At 47.3% G+C, this 18,879-nt stretch overlaps 1 protein-coding gene across 10 annotated transcripts in view; it reads right to left on the bottom strand.

Annotated features, from left to right (window-relative positions):
* PITPNM2 (phosphatidylinositol transfer protein membrane associated 2) overlaps positions 1–18,879 on the bottom strand; it is a 105,613-nt gene that overhangs the window by 3,564 nt on the left and 83,170 nt on the right. For 5 of the 10 annotated variants that reach the window (XM_072983239.2, XM_078381760.1, XM_072983241.2 and 2 more), the window contains 11 exons: positions 18,263–18,507; positions 14,991–15,180; positions 14,333–14,452; positions 13,196–13,437; positions 11,149–11,324; positions 10,210–10,380; positions 8,197–8,346; positions 3,809–3,973; positions 2,173–2,382; positions 767–915; positions 169–285 (listed from right to left, as the gene is read on the bottom strand). In XM_072983239.2, the coding sequence (XP_072839340.2) occupies positions 169–285; positions 767–915; positions 2,173–2,382; positions 3,809–3,973; positions 8,197–8,346; positions 10,210–10,380; positions 11,149–11,324; positions 13,196–13,437; positions 14,333–14,452; positions 14,991–15,180; positions 18,263–18,507 (1,935 nt within the window). The remainder of the gene's footprint in view (positions 1–168; positions 286–766; positions 916–2,172; positions 2,383–3,808; positions 3,974–8,196; positions 8,347–10,209; positions 10,381–11,148; positions 11,325–13,195; positions 13,438–14,332; positions 14,453–14,990; positions 15,181–18,262; positions 18,508–18,879) is intronic. The other 5 variants (XM_072983245.2, XM_078381761.1, XM_072983243.2 and 2 more) reach the window with 4 other exon arrangements.

Below are 18,879 nucleotides of genomic sequence, written 5' to 3'. Positions count from 1 at the left end.
TATTGATTGCATTTGGCACTTGATGAAGAAGAACAGATCCCTGCCCGTTCGGATAAGTCCCAAACCCGGTTTCTAGTGTGATTTATGTTCTGCTTTGTTTGAAGATGGAAAACAAAACAACAACGGTGATGATGATTTAAGAAAACCACAAAGATAAGCCGTCATTACCCTTAGCTTCACGTGGGTCCTCTTACGCAGCCACTTCTCCCTGGGTTTGGAAGGTGTGAAGACAGAAACCTCTTTCCCGTCGAGCTCCAAAATGCTGGAGTTTTCATGCCGCATCACCTGATGAAAGACTGTGCTAATTAGTGATTTTTACAGAGAAAGTGCTTAATTTTTAAAGCAACACATGTTCATTGCTTGCTGGCATCCTTGCTTTTAGGAGCAGATACAAATCAGTGATCTCACCCCCCCTGTCCCTGCTGTCCTCTTGAGGAGCAAAATTCAGAACGTTTTGCACACTTTTGGCTAAAAGTGGCAGAGATTCACACTCTCTGGAGCTTGGCTTTAGAAACTTTGCCGTCTGCAGAAACGACCAGCAAGGATCCTTGCCAGCCAACGAGCTCTGCCCAGTTTCACAAAGCAACCATCCGATTTCATACCAATGCGGGACTCAGTGTTCAGAAAAGTGACTGTTGGAGGTTACAGATCCCCAAACCCATTAGCTGGGGGGGGGGATTTTAGAATCCCTACTAGAAAAAGTTACTTGTCCGAGCGCTGACAGGAAGCGAGCCACATGGTTTTTTCCGAGCCACCCCGGACTGACCTGTCTGAGCAAGAAGGAAACCACGTCTGTTGACTCCCAGTAGCTCGCATGGAAAAGGTGAGGCAGGGCGACCGTGGGGAAGGCGGTGAGGGCGTCTGGGCAGTAGAGAGCGTAGTCTATCCTCTTGGTTCCCCACCACTTGGCCGCAACTGAGAACAGAAGGGAGACACCAACCCCAACATGTGGTTTCTTTTCGGAAAAGCATGAGAAGGCGACCAAGTCTTAAAACATAAAGATGAACACCAAAGCAGCTGGAAGTCCATTTTTTTGCTGTAGAAAAATGGGCATCTGGGAGTGTTGCATGATGGAAGAGGATTTCTGTGGCCTATTCAAAGATAAATTGCCATTCCTGGAGACTTCCTTAAGCTGTAATTCCCTCTTTGTCTGGGTGTGTGGGGTGGGTGGGTGGGTGGGGTTTAGTATAAAAAGTGGTTTAAAAAAACCTTGCGCTTCATAGGCATGCGTTAGGCAACTGCTCCCAAGTCTTCTGCTCCACAACGCTTACCATTTTTGGATATATACTTTAAAAAAAACACATTTATGTACTTATTTCTAAACCAATGACAAAAGTTATCAAAAGAAAGGCCAAGAAGTGTTCTGTTTTAGGAGGAAGATAATATCCACGCCCCCATCACAAGAGCCCCCCCCATGTATTTCTTGCTTTGCGATTTATCGTAAAATGCAGACAAAGGAGGAGGAGGAGGTTAAACACTGGGCCTTGAAGGAGAATTCCCATTTATTTCCGTTTTTGTGGCAAGCTGGCTTTTTGACAGGAAGCTGGATTTTTCAGATTTATCTCTTTACCCACCTGCACCCATCACCCACATCATCAGAAAATACAATCGTGAGCAAGACTTGGAGGCAGCAGGACAAAATTCTGCTCATTTTTAAGTCTTAAACTGAACATCAGACTACCGGTAAATCTCTTAAAATACAGCCTCCTTTTTCTTTTGCAACAGACGGGCTTTTGTTCCTCGATTTCTGATGTACAGAACGATCATTTATCAGACTAAATTCACAGTGATTTCTGCTTCTAAGCCAGAGGTCATCTCATAAATGGGTGTGTTCCAACTTTCTCTCTCTTTCCCCTTCCAAACACACCAGCAGTTTTGGGATTTCTCTAAACAGGACAGTCATGAATAACCTCTTCCTCCCAGGAGTCGGGCGAGGATCAGACCGAATGTGAAAATTAACTGGTGCGTCTTTACAGCTGCAAGCTTGCTGTTAGTGCCAGGAGGGTTAATGCTGAAAGCAAAGAGGAGGTGATGTTTTGTTTAGCCCTGGACCAAGACTGCAAAGGGTCCTGATGAAAGCAGGCTGCTCAGGTCTGGAGATGGCGACAGAAGAGGTTAGTGAGGGGCTGCAGTAGTTTTTTTTTTTAATTCCCTCCTTGCTCTCCAGAATACCTTTATCAATGCTGAGATCTGGAATCTGCAGAACGGCATCCGATGCCCAATGGGAGGCGTTCCCATGCCTTCTTCCTAAGGGTTTCTTGGACTGTTCAGGTTTAGATGCCTTATGCCTTTTGGGCGAGGGTTGGGTAGGGGATTTATGAGGGAGGGCAAGCAAAGCTAGAAAGCTAAACCCCCTGGGATGGTTGAGATTGTTTTTGTTTTCTAAAAAGAATAACATTTTAGAGGAGGGGGAAGAAGACAAAACAAAAAGAAAACACACACTTGTTAAAACAAACCGTTGTCATGCACAAATTAGAACTTAATCGTTCCTTTTCCCATAATGGTGTGGTTTCAACTCCAGCCACATCTTTTTTTGCAACATGGGCCTGCGCTTTTTAAGCTGGAACCCCAATGCATTTGGAGAAACCGGTGCGCAACTCTGCAGACGGATGCCTCCAACTGCTCGGACAGGGAACAGCTCCAATGTCTTAGCGAGACACCCAAGGACAAAAAGCTGATGCAGAGTGCAGCCAGACCATTTGAACTACAAATGAAGGAGAAGACTGCTCCTGATTGGAACTCTGAAGGCATAACCATGTGTGTTAAAAATAGTTAAATGTATTAATGGACGAAAACAGTCCATGTAGTTTCCTTATACCTTGTGGCATAACTAAGCCCAATGTAGGATGAATATTAGCTATTTTCTATAAGGAGTAAAGACACAGAGACATTCCTGCCTCTTCACTGATATGGAGAAAGCCTCATGAAACAATTGACACAGACAGACGATCCTGTCGATAAACATGCCACCGGACACCAGATAAACTCTATCATGTTGGGTGGAGAGGAGAAGGGCCAAATGTGAGAAAGATGACTTGAAAGGAAAACTAGCTTAATTGACTTATTTATGACACTTTGTGTATCCATCTATGAAAGCTATGAATTGTGGAATTTGGACTTCTACATTGATCCCATCCATAGGTGTGCATGTACGGGTTTCCCTGCTAGCCTTCCTAAATGCTTTCCTTCCTTCCCCCATCTTCATACACCTGCTGGCACGTTTCTAAGAGAAAGGTCCTGACACCAGCACGCTCCTAGATTCAGATCTCGTCCACGCCATGAACTCGCTGGCCTGCCCTGGGGGAGCCACTAACTCTCCATCCAGCAAGATGGGAAAACAAAGGCATTTAAGAATAGGAAAAGGGTTAGCCTTCGAGGCTAATTGCTTCTAGAATTCCCAGCAAACTTCCTAGCTAGGGAATTCTTAGCTCTAGAGTCTAAAAAAAGGGACCTCTCTAAGCTCTGATGACAGCGATCCACCTCACCGGGTTGTTATAAAGATAAGTAGCAGATAACACATGGGGGACACTGCAAACACGGGTAAGTTCCATATCGTGCAATGTGTGACAGAGGTCTTCAAGAGCAATCAAATGTTAAGAGCTAGAAAGCTTTGGTGGCCACCCTTTTCCCACCAGGTGTCCGCTTCTTCTTTCAGGCAGCCATCGTTCTCTCAGGACCAGCGGACAGCTTCCAAATCCTGGTGAGGGAAAGGACCACCAAAAAAAATAGCAATCAAGCACGCCAGATGCTTGAAGGGGAAAGGAAGGCTAAGAGGTTAGGGCTTGTGGAAGAGGGGAGGCACACTTACTGTTGGCTATGTTGGAAGCCGTGTAACTGTCTGCCATTCCTGAGACCTGGCTGGCAATGCTGGCTTCACTGGCTCTCCGGAAGCCCCTGACCTGGGGGGCTGAAATGGGAGCAGAAGGGGAGGTGCTTTCCACGAAGACGCCACCATGAGACTGAACAACATCCGCTACGGAGACGAAACAGGGAAATCGAGAAGATTAAACCAGACAGACAAGAGAGCGCGGTGGGTGAGACAAAACACAAGAGAAAAATCAAATCCAAATCCACACACCTACAGATTAGATACACACACACACACATACATGCACAAGGCAGAAAACCACCGCGGGGACACCTCGGAGTGTTGATGGGGAGGAGTAAGCATTTTGGCAGCGATCGGAAAAATTAAAACACGCACCAGCAGAAGCACCAAAGCCAACAGGCAAGCAGTTCTATGGCCATTTTCCAAGAAGCAAACTGCTTGGAAGGAAACAAAAATACCAGTAACCCCTCTTTTGTCCATTTCCAATGAGCCCAGCTTGCTAAGAGCAACGGTTTGCATTTTGGGGACCTCTAAGGGTTCCTTAAACGGGGTTCTTTAGTGAGAAGATCAATAACACCTGATAAGCATCCGAGGGAGACACCGTCTTCAGATTTACTACTCTGTTTGCAAAACCACGGCTGCAAGAAAGCTAGGTGAATATTTTCATTTCGCCCAGAACGTTGAGAGGGCTCACGTAAGCAAGCCATACGAACTGAGAGATCACCCCTGAAACATCTTCCAAAAATCTTTTGCAACGCAACGGGGTTCCTCGCTAGATACGGAAAAATTTCCCTGGATATCAAACCTCTGAAAACCACTGCCGGAGGGAAAACAAACAAACAAACAAACAAAAACTACTACCAGCAGCTCTTTATTCCCTTCAAGGAAACCACAATTAAACTAAACACTGACTAGAATCCATGTGACAACATTGCACATTTTGAAGGGGAGCGTTTGAATTTGGTGATAGGTAGAGATGTAAATATTTTCCAGATGTGAATGTCTCTTTACCTATTTGGGCATTTAAATCTAAGGACTCGGGGTTAAATACACACCCGCTACAGGAGGCTGATCAAAGACCGGAGGCCACTGCTACTGTAGGGGGAAGAGTTCCTGGAACCCCATGGTCATGGCCATGGCTGAATTCCTGGCTCTCCAAGAGTTCCCCTCCTCTGATGTGTCACGTTCTTATCTGCAGCTTGCTTTGATCTGCCGAGTTCCCGCAGCCGTAACATGCTGCCTCTGAGCTACAGCACAGCCTCTTTCACGGAGTCCTGCTGCGATGCAAGGTCTTGTTCGCACCGTGAAGCTCTTCCGTAAGAGAAGAATCTCAGATGAAAGCTGCTGAGCCACAAGAAAGCCTACGGCGGCTCCGACCTGTGAGCGCAGGCTTGATCAGCGTGGACAAAGTGCATCTTGTACGCTACCGGTGCGTCCTCCGGGCCTGAAGGTGCCTCTTCCACACACCCCTGGAACCTCCAGCATGCCCCACAACCTCCCTAAATGTTTATTTTTAAGGTTTCAAGAGGTCCCTGAAAGGAGGCAAACGTCACTGTAATTTCAGCCCCTCGGAGCTACTTCTGATCAGAGGGGCTTTTGGCCTGAAAATCCCTTTGAAGTCAGCAGCAGCGTATTGATTAATTAAAGAGAAAAAGCAGATTGCTCCCTTCAGCCACTAGAGGGCACGAGGAGCTTCTCCGGGTTTTAAAGAAAAATATTGAGCAAAGTAAGCAGCAGGAAAAAGCCTTCTGAGGTCCAGGATTCACCACCCCTCGGTGGCACCCTCACTTCCTCAGGCTGTCCATTCTTGGGTCCAGACCAGCAGCAAGTGAGGGTGTGGGCCAGCAGGAAAGGAAACAAAGAAGGAGTTGCACAACTGATGCCCCTCCTAATTCTCTGCGGCTCCTTGCACACTCGGAAGTGTTGCCAAGTTATTATGAGATGTGTGCTGTGCTCAGTGTTGCCTCGTCAGCAGGCCACCCAAGGTGGTGGTGGGCAGGTTCGGAGTGCCGTGATGTCGAAGCGTGCATCATCTTTTAACCTTTTTTTTTTTAGTTTGTAAACTGGTATACTAACCCTTCATTTAAAAAAAAAGGAAGGCAGGGCGGCTTACAAGTAAAAGAGACACTAAAACCATATTGTAAAAATCTATAAAACAAAAGCCATCAGTAAAAATTAGTAGGCAAGAAGACCACAGGGGTTAAATTCACATCAGATATTAAAATGAAGTGGCGTTCCAGGGAGAGGCCGATCCATTCTGCATCCCCCAGAACTTCCAAGCCGGAGGTCTGTGCCTGGCGACTCCTGCCCTCCAAAGCCCTGCTCTGTGCCATTCAAGGGTAAGGAGGGTGGAGGAGTGGGTGCCCTGCCGTGACTTTCATAAATCAACCCGAATCCTGCCGTGTTTTTCCAGCGCAAGAACTGAAAAGAAGGTCAGCCATGCAGAGCAGCAGCAGAAGCAACAACCGGGGAAAAAAAAAAGAACTCAATTTCGAAGCAGAAAGCCACGACCGGAAAAAGAAAGGAACCCTGAAAGCTTTCCCTTATAAACGATTCATGTCGTTTGTCAGTAAAGTCTAAAAATCAAATATTTTCCGTATTTGGATCCATGACATGAGCCGTCCTCTGTGACGGCCGCTTTGGCCACAACCTGGGGATTTCCCCCCCCCCCGTATATGTGGACCTCTCTGTATTGAAGAGATAACCCCCCCCCAATGGCCTGGGAAGCTCTATGGAATCTGAATGACAAAAGGTATATTATAGAACTGTACAGGTTTTTTTTTTTACAGTATAGTTTATCAGTTCCTCAGCATTTTTTTTACTGAGGTTGCACTCCTGCGCATATTTACCTGGGGTTCAGCCACACCAGTGAAGGTTTGCTGAACAAACAGGTCTAGGATTAACCTGTGAAGCTCTTTTGAAATCTGTGGAGTGATTTTTCTTTTCCTTTCTTTCATCTCGCAATCCAAGGTCGCAGGCCTATCGTTTTGCGGGTGTTTTTAATTAACCCGCTAGGTTATTTATTATTGTTCAGAAACGTTCAGAATTAGGGGTGGACGTAACACCCTAAAAATCAACCCGAAGGGCACGTTTTTCCATAAGCAATACTGCAGATGGCTTTCTGCTTTCTAATATTCTCTTTTAATGTTCTGAGTAGGAATGAAACGACACACATGGGGTGCAGAAGATCCTCTTTAGCTGTCGACTGCCAGCACTGTTTCCTGGTTTCTGGAAGATGATGGGTGACCTTATGCTCCCCTGCCCTGCCCTGGGAGAGCCCTTCTTTCTGGGAGACCTCAGCAGCCTGTTTGTTCCCACCTAGAAAATCTGCTCAGGGCTTCCTAGAGGCACAGAACATATGGGCGTGAGTCAGAGAGAGAGGCCTCTTGTGTGGATCACAAAGCACGCACAGCATCTCGAGGCAACGAGGGGCACGCAGAGTCAGCCTCTGAGGCACTCCCTCTCGGGACGCGATAACACAGTCTGTGCAGCAAATTTATCAGAGGGTCAAAAATTCTCTGCCTGCCAAATATACCCAAGCAAAGCGAAGCAGGTCTGGAACGCTAATCACATACAGTACACTGCAGTTCTGTGCACGAATTCTAAATCTGTGTTCGGGGGTAATGCAGGAAGAGGTTAAATCACAAGTATGGGCTATTCTTTCTGTGGACAAGGAAACACCAGCGTCTCTCCACAGACAAGGGGCTTTATGCCCTGGAAAAGGAGAATTGAGGGGCAGCGTCAGAAAAAAAGAAAGGGAAGATGAATATCTGTGATCGAGCATTTAGTCTGCAGCACCTGGGGGGGGGGAGGCCTTTCTTTCTAGAGTCTAGCTCATCTCTAACGTTAGGCCCAGAAACAGAGGATTCTCCGCTCAGCTGGCCTCCTCTCTGCCCTTGCAGAACTAAGTCAGGCCTGAGCACTTGCTGCTTAGCAGGAGAGGCAAGCAAGACAGGCCGATGGGCCCACTTCCCTTAGAAATGGCGGACGTGAAGACAGGGCTCTTCTGGCACAGAATCCCCAAGTAACAGCTGGCGCTGGTGCGAATACTAGTATGAAGAATAATAATAAATTTGGGGCGGGAATTCTAGCCTCAGCTTTTAATTGGATAAACATGGAGCGTTGGCTTCTGCGCTTCTATTTGTTTCATGACTGGCGAAGCACACTTTAGCTAAGGAATGCTATGGATGGATGTCCATCCTTATTCAGTCCTTTGAAAGAAACCATCATCACACCTCTGTGTCTCAGGACCCAGCTGGCCACTAAGGAGGCAGGGAAAGCTTTCAGGGCCCTCGGAGGTGTTCCTCAAGCATCCTCCAAGACCCCAATTCCACACAAGACAGTACGGGGAAGGAGAGATTACACACACTCAGCAAATCCAGAATTTCTACTGGAACCATCTTGCCAGTTGAGGATGGGAACAGGGATACTGGTTTCCATGAAGCTGTCCTGGTCTTGGAGAGCAACCAGAGGGCTGCTTTCTACGAGGAGGACAGGGTTGGTCTGGACTGTTTCAACTAGAAGCAGACAGGGAAGAAAACAAAGAGGGGCAAAACAACAACAGACATGTGGCCACAGAAAGGGAACAGACTTGCTACGGGTCTCTCTCCCTCCCTCTCTCTCTACAGCAGACTGAAAGGACTTCGGGCAGAGGAAACTAAGTGGGAAAGCGGCTACGGTCTCAACGGGTATAAAGCAGGCTGAAAACGGGGAAGTGTTGTTGAACCCGGGACCAAGAGGTGGCCTAGCAGCCCTTTCATACCTGCTGCTCAGTCTCCCGCTGGAGAAAAAGGAAACCGAGGAGATGCAGCATCGAGAAGGGAGTGTTAGGGTGAAAAGTTGCCTTGCCTAAAGGCCCACTTCCCCCTTCGCTTCTCCTTTATCCTTGTTCATGGCTGACCCAAACTCTAAGAAAGAGATGGGCTGCCATCGGACACCGTGGGGCTCTCAGGCCCAGGACATCCACCTATGCTGTGGTGTATGCCACGGGGCACAAAGTGTGAATACTTGAGTGGCAAAAAATCAATGGCTTCAAGCTTGTGAATCTTAATGTGTTCCCTTGGAAAGAATTCCAACGACCTCAGTGTGCTTTACTTCCCGGCAGAATTCCCAGTTTCTTCCTTTTCTGATCACCTCTTCAAAAAGACAAAACTTTCAGCCTTCTATAATGGATAGAAAATGGGCTTTTGGCCACTAGCGGGTCGTGGTTAACCGATAGTGCCTCTGTTACTTAGAGGGCATCTGGGTGGGAAGTGGGAAGAAGCTAACACAGATTTCTTCTTACTTTGGGGGGAAAAATGCCAGCCTTCTTTCCATCTCCATACTTCAGCTTATCAGATATACTGGCGCCGTTTTGAAAGCAGAGTTACTTGCCACTCTGCGAATACATGTGTCGCCGTCTCTATGCTAAATGTGATTTTCAACTGAGCTAGGATGTACAAAAAAAAAAAACACACACACACGAACAGGATGGATTTGATTTAACTTTTTAAAATGCATTTTTTGACCATTTAAAGCAAAAAAATCAGTTTTTTTAAAAAAATATTTAAACCATGATTTAAATCAATTTGATTTTTTATAAAAATCCTTGATTTTTATCCACCTTGCCCATGATGCATTCAGGGGAGCAAACTGTGACTGACAAGGAATGGAAAGAGCAGGAAAGGAAAACCTGGTCTGGAAACTGACTGATGAATCAAAAATGCAGTTGGAACCACCTTGTCCTTTTTGTGCAGAGAAACTGGTTTAAGCTGGGGAATACTGGGATCAGGAGCTGGAGGGACATTCATTCACCCTGTAAATGTTCAAACCGGCAGGAAAAAAAACGTGAAAACGGCACCATCCCAACCCAAGTATATTAGTGTTGGAATTTCAGTTTTTGTGAGGGTGCAAGCAGTGACTTCTTACTCCTGAAAACTGATCGTTGTCAGATATCTTCGTCTGAAATCATGGCTTGTGCCAGCCAAAGAGGCTTGAAGGGTAGACCCACTGCAGTAGGAAGGCAGGCAGACGAGGGAGTTCTTCGTACTACCGAAGCACCCCCTCTCCCCTCCATGGGAGGTTTCGCCTTCTCTACGGGAACAGATATTCTTAGTGCGAATGCAAATTTGATGACATGTAAACGCATCAAAATGGCAAAATACAGCAGCCTGGTCATGGATATACAGTATATGACCTCAAGAAAAACCATGCCCGCCTTCCTTAACCTGGTGCTGTCTGGGTGTGTTGGTATACTGCAAGTCCCATCATCCCCACCGATACAACCGCAAAAGATCGGGAGAACTCCGAATGTTCGCCAGTCTACCTGGAAAGCTCCAAGTCACGAAGGATGAGTCGGGGCACAGATACTGGGCGTTCAGCAGCTGAAAAGGAGAACTTACCCAGGAGGGCCGAATTGCCGTCCCCCAGCGGGAACCTCTGGTATCGAGGGACGTTAAAGGGTGGCAAAATGTGGAACTTCTTCTCCAGGAGCGGCTCTAAGCGCGAGGCAGAAGGGTCTGCTGGATGGAACAGATTGTAGACTTGCTGGCAGGCAGGCCTCAGCTGGAAGACTAGGCAGAAAAGGGTCGGGAGAAGAGAGAGGCCAGATATTCAGTCTGGAACCGTCTTTCCAAAGACATATCTCACAACCACACAGCTGACTCTTTACACCCGCCAGGCACAAACACTGGCCGTCAGATCCTCCAAAACATGACATGCAAGTAAGCTCGGTCCAGTGTCACTGATCAACCATTTCGTGCGCTGTCCTAAATTATTACCTAATAAATGTGTCACACACACACACACACACACACACACACACACACACACACACCAGAGGTGAAGCCAGATCGCCTATCACTGAAGAGAAGACGAGACAAAGGACACTATGCCTGTAGTTTGAATGTAGCCCTACTCATTTATACCGATTTTCTACCAATTAAAAGTTGTGGTCAGCCAAGGTGTCAGACTTTTCTCTTCGGGGTTAATGTATGCTTTAAAAAAAAAAATTAAGCACCGCAAATATTTATCTCATTTCCTCTCCTGATTTATTGGAGCATTTTATGAGTTGCAAAGGCAGCAAGGGGCTTTAGAGAATGGACATCACGGGGACCTAGCCAAGTGGCCGCTTTCTAATGGAGACCTGCTCCATGGTTTCCTTTTTGAGAACCCAGACTTGGAAAGGAAACAAATAAGTTGGTCCACGTGGGCCTCGTTGTTCTAAAAACACAGCATTTGTCTATTTCATAGCTGACATGCCCCAGATCTGCTTCTTTGCTCTTAAAACCCATTTTTTTAAAAAAAGCCAAGTCTCTCTTCTGCCTCTCCCCAGAACCTACTGTCCAGAGTCGGGACGACGGTTTTTCTCAAGGCAAGGACGAGCCCCAAAGGAGACCCAAACAGAAAGAAGTCAGCGATCTCGAATTCAAATTTCTTGATGTTTCCTCCATCCAGGGCAGCAAAGCTACTTGATCTCCTTGATCCTGGGCAGTTTCTCAGGGCGCTAGAGTGTAAACTAGAAAGAGGAAAGAGGCAGACAGTAAGCAACAATGAAAGGAAGCAAGACTCTGGCAGACAGACAGTCCGGAACACACATCATGCTGTGGTTCACAAATGCATGCAGTTCTTGCAGGAACCTCTGCATAACGAAGCAAACTATGCTGGAAGATGGCAGCTTCCATGCTTGATTGGGACCATGTAAGGCACTAGAAGAGTACTAATTACTAGCCAAGATTGATTTTCTGCCAACCTTATCCTAAGCCAGAGAGATCCATATCACAGGGATTCCACAACTGTTTCCAGATGCAAAACAACTCTTCAAAGCACCAGATAAAAATCAGAATTTTATGGGAAGTTCTTCTCCCCTCTGCTTGTTTTTTTATTTTTTATTTTTAAAGTCCTGTTTGAATCCATAAGAACTTAACATCAAATATGACAGGCAAAGTGGCTGGACAGACTACAGTATAGAACAGATAAAAATGATGTCCCTCGTGGGCCAACTAGTTTTGGCAAAACAGTTATCATTGAACAAATTCTTAATTTTTCAGATTTAGATATTCTGCACAAAAGCAGATTTTTCTCTCCCCATCAATTTTGCTCCTTGCATTTCTGATTGAAAATGAAGTGTTAGTACATTTGGAAAGTCAGCAGAAAAACGATCTGGCAGCTAGTGGGTTCAATATGACACAGCCCCCTTTACTTCTTCCCGTAAAGTAAGGGGGGTGGGTGGGTAGCCCAGTCTCAGGAACGTTTTCCTAACCATTGTTGCCACTGTGTTCCAGCAGCCTTACTCTCAAGTAAACAATGCAAAGGGGGGCAGCAGTAGAATTTCTTTTAACCCGAGTCCCCCAACAGTCTAGGTTTTTCTAAGTTACAGAAAGCTGAATGACGCTTACCTATTTCTTCCTCAAAGAAGGTGTTGGGACAAGTGTTAAGGGATTAAATAAAAGGGGGAAACAAAAAGAAAGAAAACGAGAGAGAGGAAAGAGAAATTGAAATGGAAAGATGACAATTGGCAAGGAGGGAGTCTTGAATCTCTGCACGCTCTGCCTACCTTCTCCAGCAGCACAGCATGCAGATGGAAAGATTTAACACGCTCACAGGACGGATAATATGACACGGCCTTTCACATTAGCAACCTGTACAGCCGTGTGTTGGGTTATACACTGTACGTCATGTGCATCCGGCCCACCTATCAAAGATGGAAGGCTACCCTTGTTCGAGGGACTGAAACCCAGGGACTGAAACACCCTGCAGTTCGTGACTCTGTGGAGCAATGGGAGAAATCAGCAGCCCAACCACGGCCAGTGGGCAAAATGGGCGTGGGGCCCAGCCACGTGCCACAGGAGGCTGCCAGACCCATGGCAGTCCCTGAAAGCAGATGGAGAGGGACCGCTGCGTGTCAGAGCAGCCCGGAAGACCCAGGAGCAATCCTCGATATCTCCAACCGAAGAGCTGAAACCTCGGCCTCTTTATGCTTCCTCGTCGTGCCTGCAAAGCCCCAGCCAGCCTGTCTCCTGGCCCGGAAGCCCTTGGGGCCGATTCAGCTTTCTAGATACCTCCCTGCCCTGGGATTTCCTGCACCAGGCCTCCCACGCAGCCACGTTACATGTCTTCCTCAGCGCTGCCTTCCCCCACAGAAGGGTCGAACGAACAGCCCCTTCTCCTCTTTTTTCTTTTTCTTTTGGACCACCAGTCCCCAAATCCTCTCGGCCACACCCTCTGAAGGATTCCAGGGGTTGCCATTTCCAAAAAAGCATGGTTCCCAAGCCTGGCCAATGGCTGCGGGCGGAAGCCTCATCCTGTCTTTACCCCCCCCCAGAGAATGCTCCAAGACCACCACCAGCCACTCCGGTGGCCGCTCTGCTTCTGCCTCCAGGAACCTACCTGGAGAGGAAGGCCTGGTGCTGGCTGAGGGTGTCCAGCTCATAGGTGGAAGAGTCGCTCCTCTTCCGGGGCGGCGGCTTCTTGGCCTCCTCCCCGTTGATGCTGCTGCCGCCGCCGCTGCTGCTGCTGTGCGGGAGGTCGACGTTGCTGCGGCTGAGGTGCCGGCTGGCTTCCAGGCCGGAGGAGCCCCCAGAGCAGTAGCTGTTGTTCACAAGGATTCCAGGAGACAAGAGGTCAGTGTCCTGGAATTTGAAGGGCACAAAGGCCTAGGCGTCAGACCCCGGGCAACGGGCAATCCCAGTGACATGCTGTGCCAAAGCGAAGACAGACCCCACAGAAGAGTCCTGCAAGTGGCCGGAGGGCAGGCTCTGGCCCCCACACTAAGCCTCCAGCCGCCCTTCCTCTCGTTGCGTCCATCTAAGGCAATAACCAGCCTCAAAGGGTACAAAATGACACGTCCTTCTACCAGGGAGCTTATAAAAGTTAGCTGGGGGTTTCTGGGAGTTGCAGAAAGGTGGCATGTACTTACAATACATGTCATGGATCGTGGAGTGCGCGCCAAAGGCTTGGGAGTTTGGGGGGATGTATTAGAAGGAAGTGGGTATCCCGCAAGTGTTATAAGATGCCGCCCCTGGCCTATGGGGGTGGGGTGGATGTCCCTGGGAAAGGAGGGAGTTGTTTAAGAGGGCAGGAAGGCTTTGTGAAACAGGACAAGTGAGACATTGCAGGGAGAGGAAAGGAGAGGCAACTGAGGAACAGACAGACCAGCAGGGAAACTGTTAGAAGGAGGCGGGTGGCACAAAGTGTGCAGTGAGGGGGCTCCAGAGGGAGGCCTGCATTTTTCTGATGCTAAAAATCATTGAGGGGGTCGTGACCAACAATGGCAGGTTGACAAAGCTTTTCATGTTCACGGTGGAACTGCAGGACTACGGCTCTGGACCGGCAGGTACTGTAGATGTGACATGCACTGGATAAAGTCTTAGGGATAAAAGCAAGGCCTCTCATCTCAGAACAAGGAGAGCCTGCCTGACCCGTCAGAGAGACTGAAGCATCCTTGAACGGGCCGTGTGGGTGTCCCCCCCACGTTTCTAGACATACTACTCTGGAGGGAGCAGCCTCTTCCCTGCATGTGTTTACCTGCACGCTGATGACGCTCCCCCGGCGGCTGCTGTCCTGGCTTTCCGACAGGTTCTGACTGCTGTAGCACAAAGCGTCAAAGCCCAGGATCCCTCCAACACAGTCCCCAACCAAACACACCTGTGCACGGGGGGGGGGGGGGGAGACAAAACCCTTTTAGGGCCTCTTTTCAAGGAGCACCAAAACAAGCAAAGCATTCCAACGCCTAGGTGGAATTTAGGGCTATGATGTCCAGAATTTAACATTTTTGCCCGGTTTCTGAGGTGGTGATTTTTTTTATATGGTGATTATTTTGAAAGAAAACAAATCCTAATGCCATGCACTGCATTCTCCAAACACAAGGTCACTTAGGCTGAAGTATGATCTCTGTGCATGCACAGATGATCTTTATATATTTATTAAAGTATTTTTCCTTTAGAAGGATGGTTTTATTCATGTCTGGATGCATGCAAATGTAATCAGTTGGTTAATCGACTAAAACCGATGATCTACCAATCAAGAGTTATTTACGTCTTATGGCCTATGTCTTATCGAACTATCTCCCTAAGTATATCAACTTGTGTTTTGGTCAATTTCAACAAGACACGGTGTGGGAAGCAGGAGGTGTTCCGCCTGCCGGATGGCTCCTCTCCACCCAGCCCAGGCAGGTTGCTCTCACCTGGCCATTGAAGGATGTGCCTTCCTGGGACTTGATGAACTCACTGTACACCTGATTGGCTCTCAGGATCACCGTGGCGACCGCCTCCTGGTACTGTGGGGAGGATGTAGCCAGCAGAGGAAGGGCTGCGAGCGGAATATGATCCTGGCTGTTGGAAAGGCAGCCTTCATCGTAACTGTAAGGGCTGAGGCTGCGGAGCAGAGAGAAAAGGGGAAGGGATTTCCGACTCTGGAGAAAGAAGGATCTCAGAAGGATACGTGACAATGTGATTTCAGGTTCCCCAGCAAGAGATACCCTGCGGCTGCCCTGTGTGTGAGGCTCTGATCACTTTCCGTCACCTCCCTCTCACCCTCTATCTCCCTCTAGGGAGGCAGAAAAGATCATTTGTAGGAAAAAGACCTGAGGTGTTAGGAAGAACCCCATGTTCTCTGCGATAGCACCCCAACCTGGGAACGCTCTACCAAGGAGAGATATTCACCACAAACCTTGCTCTTTCAGTGCCCCGTCAAAACGTTATCTTAACCCAGGCATTTCATAAACAGATTGATTTCCCTGTTTGCTGGGGGAATGGTTTCGATGGCCTCTTGTTTCTGGAAACATTATTGTTGGTTGGACTGGATCTGTTCTTCTATAAAGAGACAGTGCGGTGTCCCGGAATACCACTCGGGAGAGACGGGTTCAAATCCCTACTGGGACATATAAGTTCACGGCAGACAGGGTGGTGCTGGTAAAACTTACTCCTTAAATTATTCTCATCTATCTTAGAAAACCTTACTCGGGTCACTATCTTACAATATGTTGAAATTAAACTGACAGCAGATAACATGCATATGCTTCTATAACATTACAGTATGCATACCACCGCAGGATGATCTGTTTACCAGGCTTATGGATTTTTGTAAACCGCGCACGTGCACACACACACACACTTCAAAAAGATGCTCAGTTTAAAAGTCAAAGCAGTTCAGAAAATCTACCATGTTTTCTGCATACACCTGCTTCCTGGAAAGCACTCTTTTGAACATTCACGCAGGACACTGGAAGAACCACAGGGTGGTATAAAAGATGCAATCATGAGTCCAGATTCCTTCTAAGCTCTGGAGACCCCTCGGCTAACCTGCTCTCCACCAGCTTAAACTGCCTCATCAAGTGGTGGTGAAGCATAATTTGAAACAGCAATAATCTTTCCTGCCAGGGGCTTCTTAAAGGAGGCAGGAGCTAATAATCTGAACTATTAACTACGTATTACTCAACCTTAGATCTCCCTGCGCATATCATGTAGGCACTGTGAGATTAAACTTTTTTAACACAGGTATAAATATCTGGGGAAAAGTCAAGGAAATCTGGATCTCTCCCTCTCTCTCTCTCTGAGCCTTGTGGCAAAGTGGTTAAACTGTAGTATTGCAGCCAAAACTCTGCCCACAACCTGGGTTCAATCCTAGATAGCTGGTCAAGGTTGACTCAGCCTTCCGTGGTTGGTAAAATGAGTACCCATCTCTCTGGAAGGACAGTGTGTCACCTATACAATTAACTTGTAAACTACCCAGACAGTGCTTTAAGCATACCTCCCCCTGGTCATGTTATATATAAAACGTCTGTCCCTGGATATTACAAAGCACGGATCTTTTTCTCAAGCTCTGCTATGGTACGGGGGCATACGGGCCTCAGCCCCTGCATCTAGAACATGGTATATGGAACCATTCTTTGCATGATGTATTGGATTGAGGGTGCTTATCAGTTTAGACATCCCATCCTCTCTACCCGTCACGGTTCATAAGAACCGACGGTCTCTAGTCTTGCCATATATCCATCCAGACGGAAAATCCCAAGCAGACGTGACTCTAATAATGAATCACTCTTAAGAAGCCGATAATGGGTAAAACCTCTTCTAAGTCCTGAAGCAAATCAGAAAAGATGTCCCTCACTGTGCAGATGAGCCTTCCGACAGCTCACCCCAGCTGACTCAAGATTACACATAAATTGTCTATTTATATACAGCTGGCGCCAACAGGACAGGAGAAGTTATAGACCAATCCGTTCAGCATTTTGGCAGCTAAAGGAAATCACAAAGTGCTCAAGGATGATTTTTCTGTCTCATACCTGGAGTCCCAGAATGAGGGTTATTATACAAAGGCCTCTCGCTTGCTGTGTAACTTTACAAAGCCATGTTTTAAGCTCTTATTTCATTAGTCAGAACAAATCAATCATGGCTCTCAAAGTGCAATGCCATTACATTCATTACAGCCAGGTATGAGCTTGAGACAGGATGGCTTGACCAATAATTAATAAAGTGCCCTCTTGATGCAGACGGAGAAGAAGCCCACTCAGGCTCTCATCATATAGACACTCCATTTTATAACGAGAAAAAAACCCTGTTTCCGTCATGGATTCAGCCTCTACGGTAAGGATTGAGAGCCTGTTTCCTCTACATTCCGGACTGAGACGCTATTATCCAGAGGGATAGCTCAGGAGGAGAATGCAATGTTGACAGTGTGACTTGGAAAACTTTACATGACCGTCAAGGAAGAAAACATAAGCCACAGGGACAAAGAATCCCAGGTAGTTGTTTCAGCAAGCTTCGCTCCCTTGCTGGCTAAGACTTAGACACAGAAAATAACTCGAAAGAGAGCTGTAGGAGGTTTCAGATGCATAGCAAACACACCTACAAAATCTTTTTGACAAAGATAAAAGACAAGAGGCAGAGAGATCAGGAGATAAAACAGAAGGAGAAAAGGGAGGTCGCGAGAGCGTTGTTAAATCTTGGTGTGGGTGAGCCCACAATATGGACAAAGTTCTAGAGGAGACTCAGAGGAAACAACAAGGCTGTGGCACCATTTCAAAATTTTAAAACAATGAATAAAATGAAAAAAGAAGAGAAACATTGTCTAGACTAGAAGCAGGCCCTTCAGAACTCTGGACAGGTCCCAAAGAAGACACGACTACGTATTCCCTCTAGTGCCTGGCGCTAACTTGGCTCTTCCGTCATTTCTGAACTTCAGATGTTACCAGTCTTAGACCCCATCCTAAGGCCAGAAAATGGAGATTCCCAAAGGGACAGACTTGGGGTCTGGCAGCTGGCATGCCTTGGCCCTGCTATTCTCTCTCCCCAAGCCTGCTGCCTGCTTGCATCTGTCATCAAGCTGAGCGTGTGAAGCTCTGGAGATTAGGGAGCCGTCCCTTGGCAAGGCTCCGTTCAGGGGCCTCTGGCTTAATGTTTCTTGGCTCCGAGGGCCCCCGGCTTCCTCTTGCTGAAAACCAAGTCGCCAACTTACTTGGAAACAAGCGAAAAGGCTTCAGAGCAGATGGCTGGACAAGGAACGAGCTTGATGGCGATGCGTCCAAGAGCGGCCGGGTAATGGACCCTGATGACGGTATCAAAGGCGGTGGTGATGGTGTTGACGTCCCCTTGCTTAGAGCTCTGGTCACCCCCTCCTGTGTCCAGGATGTTGCCCCCGTGCAAAATCAAAAGCAGGACATGGATTTTGCTTGGCTGTACCAGAGGAGGGACAACTTCATCCTGAAACAGGCGGAGGGAAAAAGCAACGAGACTGAGCTTTAGACGACATTACATTTGAATACCGTCTCTGTTTAATTCCTTTTTACCTACTGGAATCATTGACTGCTTTTAGCTCTCGTGATCGTGTTTCTAATGGCGTACCCTGCCTTGGGTCCTTTTTTTTTCAGGAGAAAGTTAGGATATAAATGTTTTAAATAACACAAATGCTAAAGCTGATGTCCAATAAAAACTAGCCATCCTTTAAAGTGACACAAGAGTCCCCAAGGATTTTTGCTGCAAAACTGGCACGGCTACCCCCACCCAAAATGAAGAGTGGACACAAATGTCCTGAGTTACTGCCCACTTCAACAAACACAATCCCAAAAAACCTTT

This window comes from Pogona vitticeps, chromosome 14, assembly GCF_051106095.1.
Source record: "Pogona vitticeps strain Pit_001003342236 chromosome 14, PviZW2.1, whole genome shotgun sequence".
NCBI classification, from domain to species: Eukaryota; Metazoa; Chordata; class Lepidosauria; order Squamata; family Agamidae; genus Pogona; species Pogona vitticeps.
Note: the sequence above shows the minus strand (reverse complement) of the source record. Positions and strands in the feature narration are given on the sequence as shown.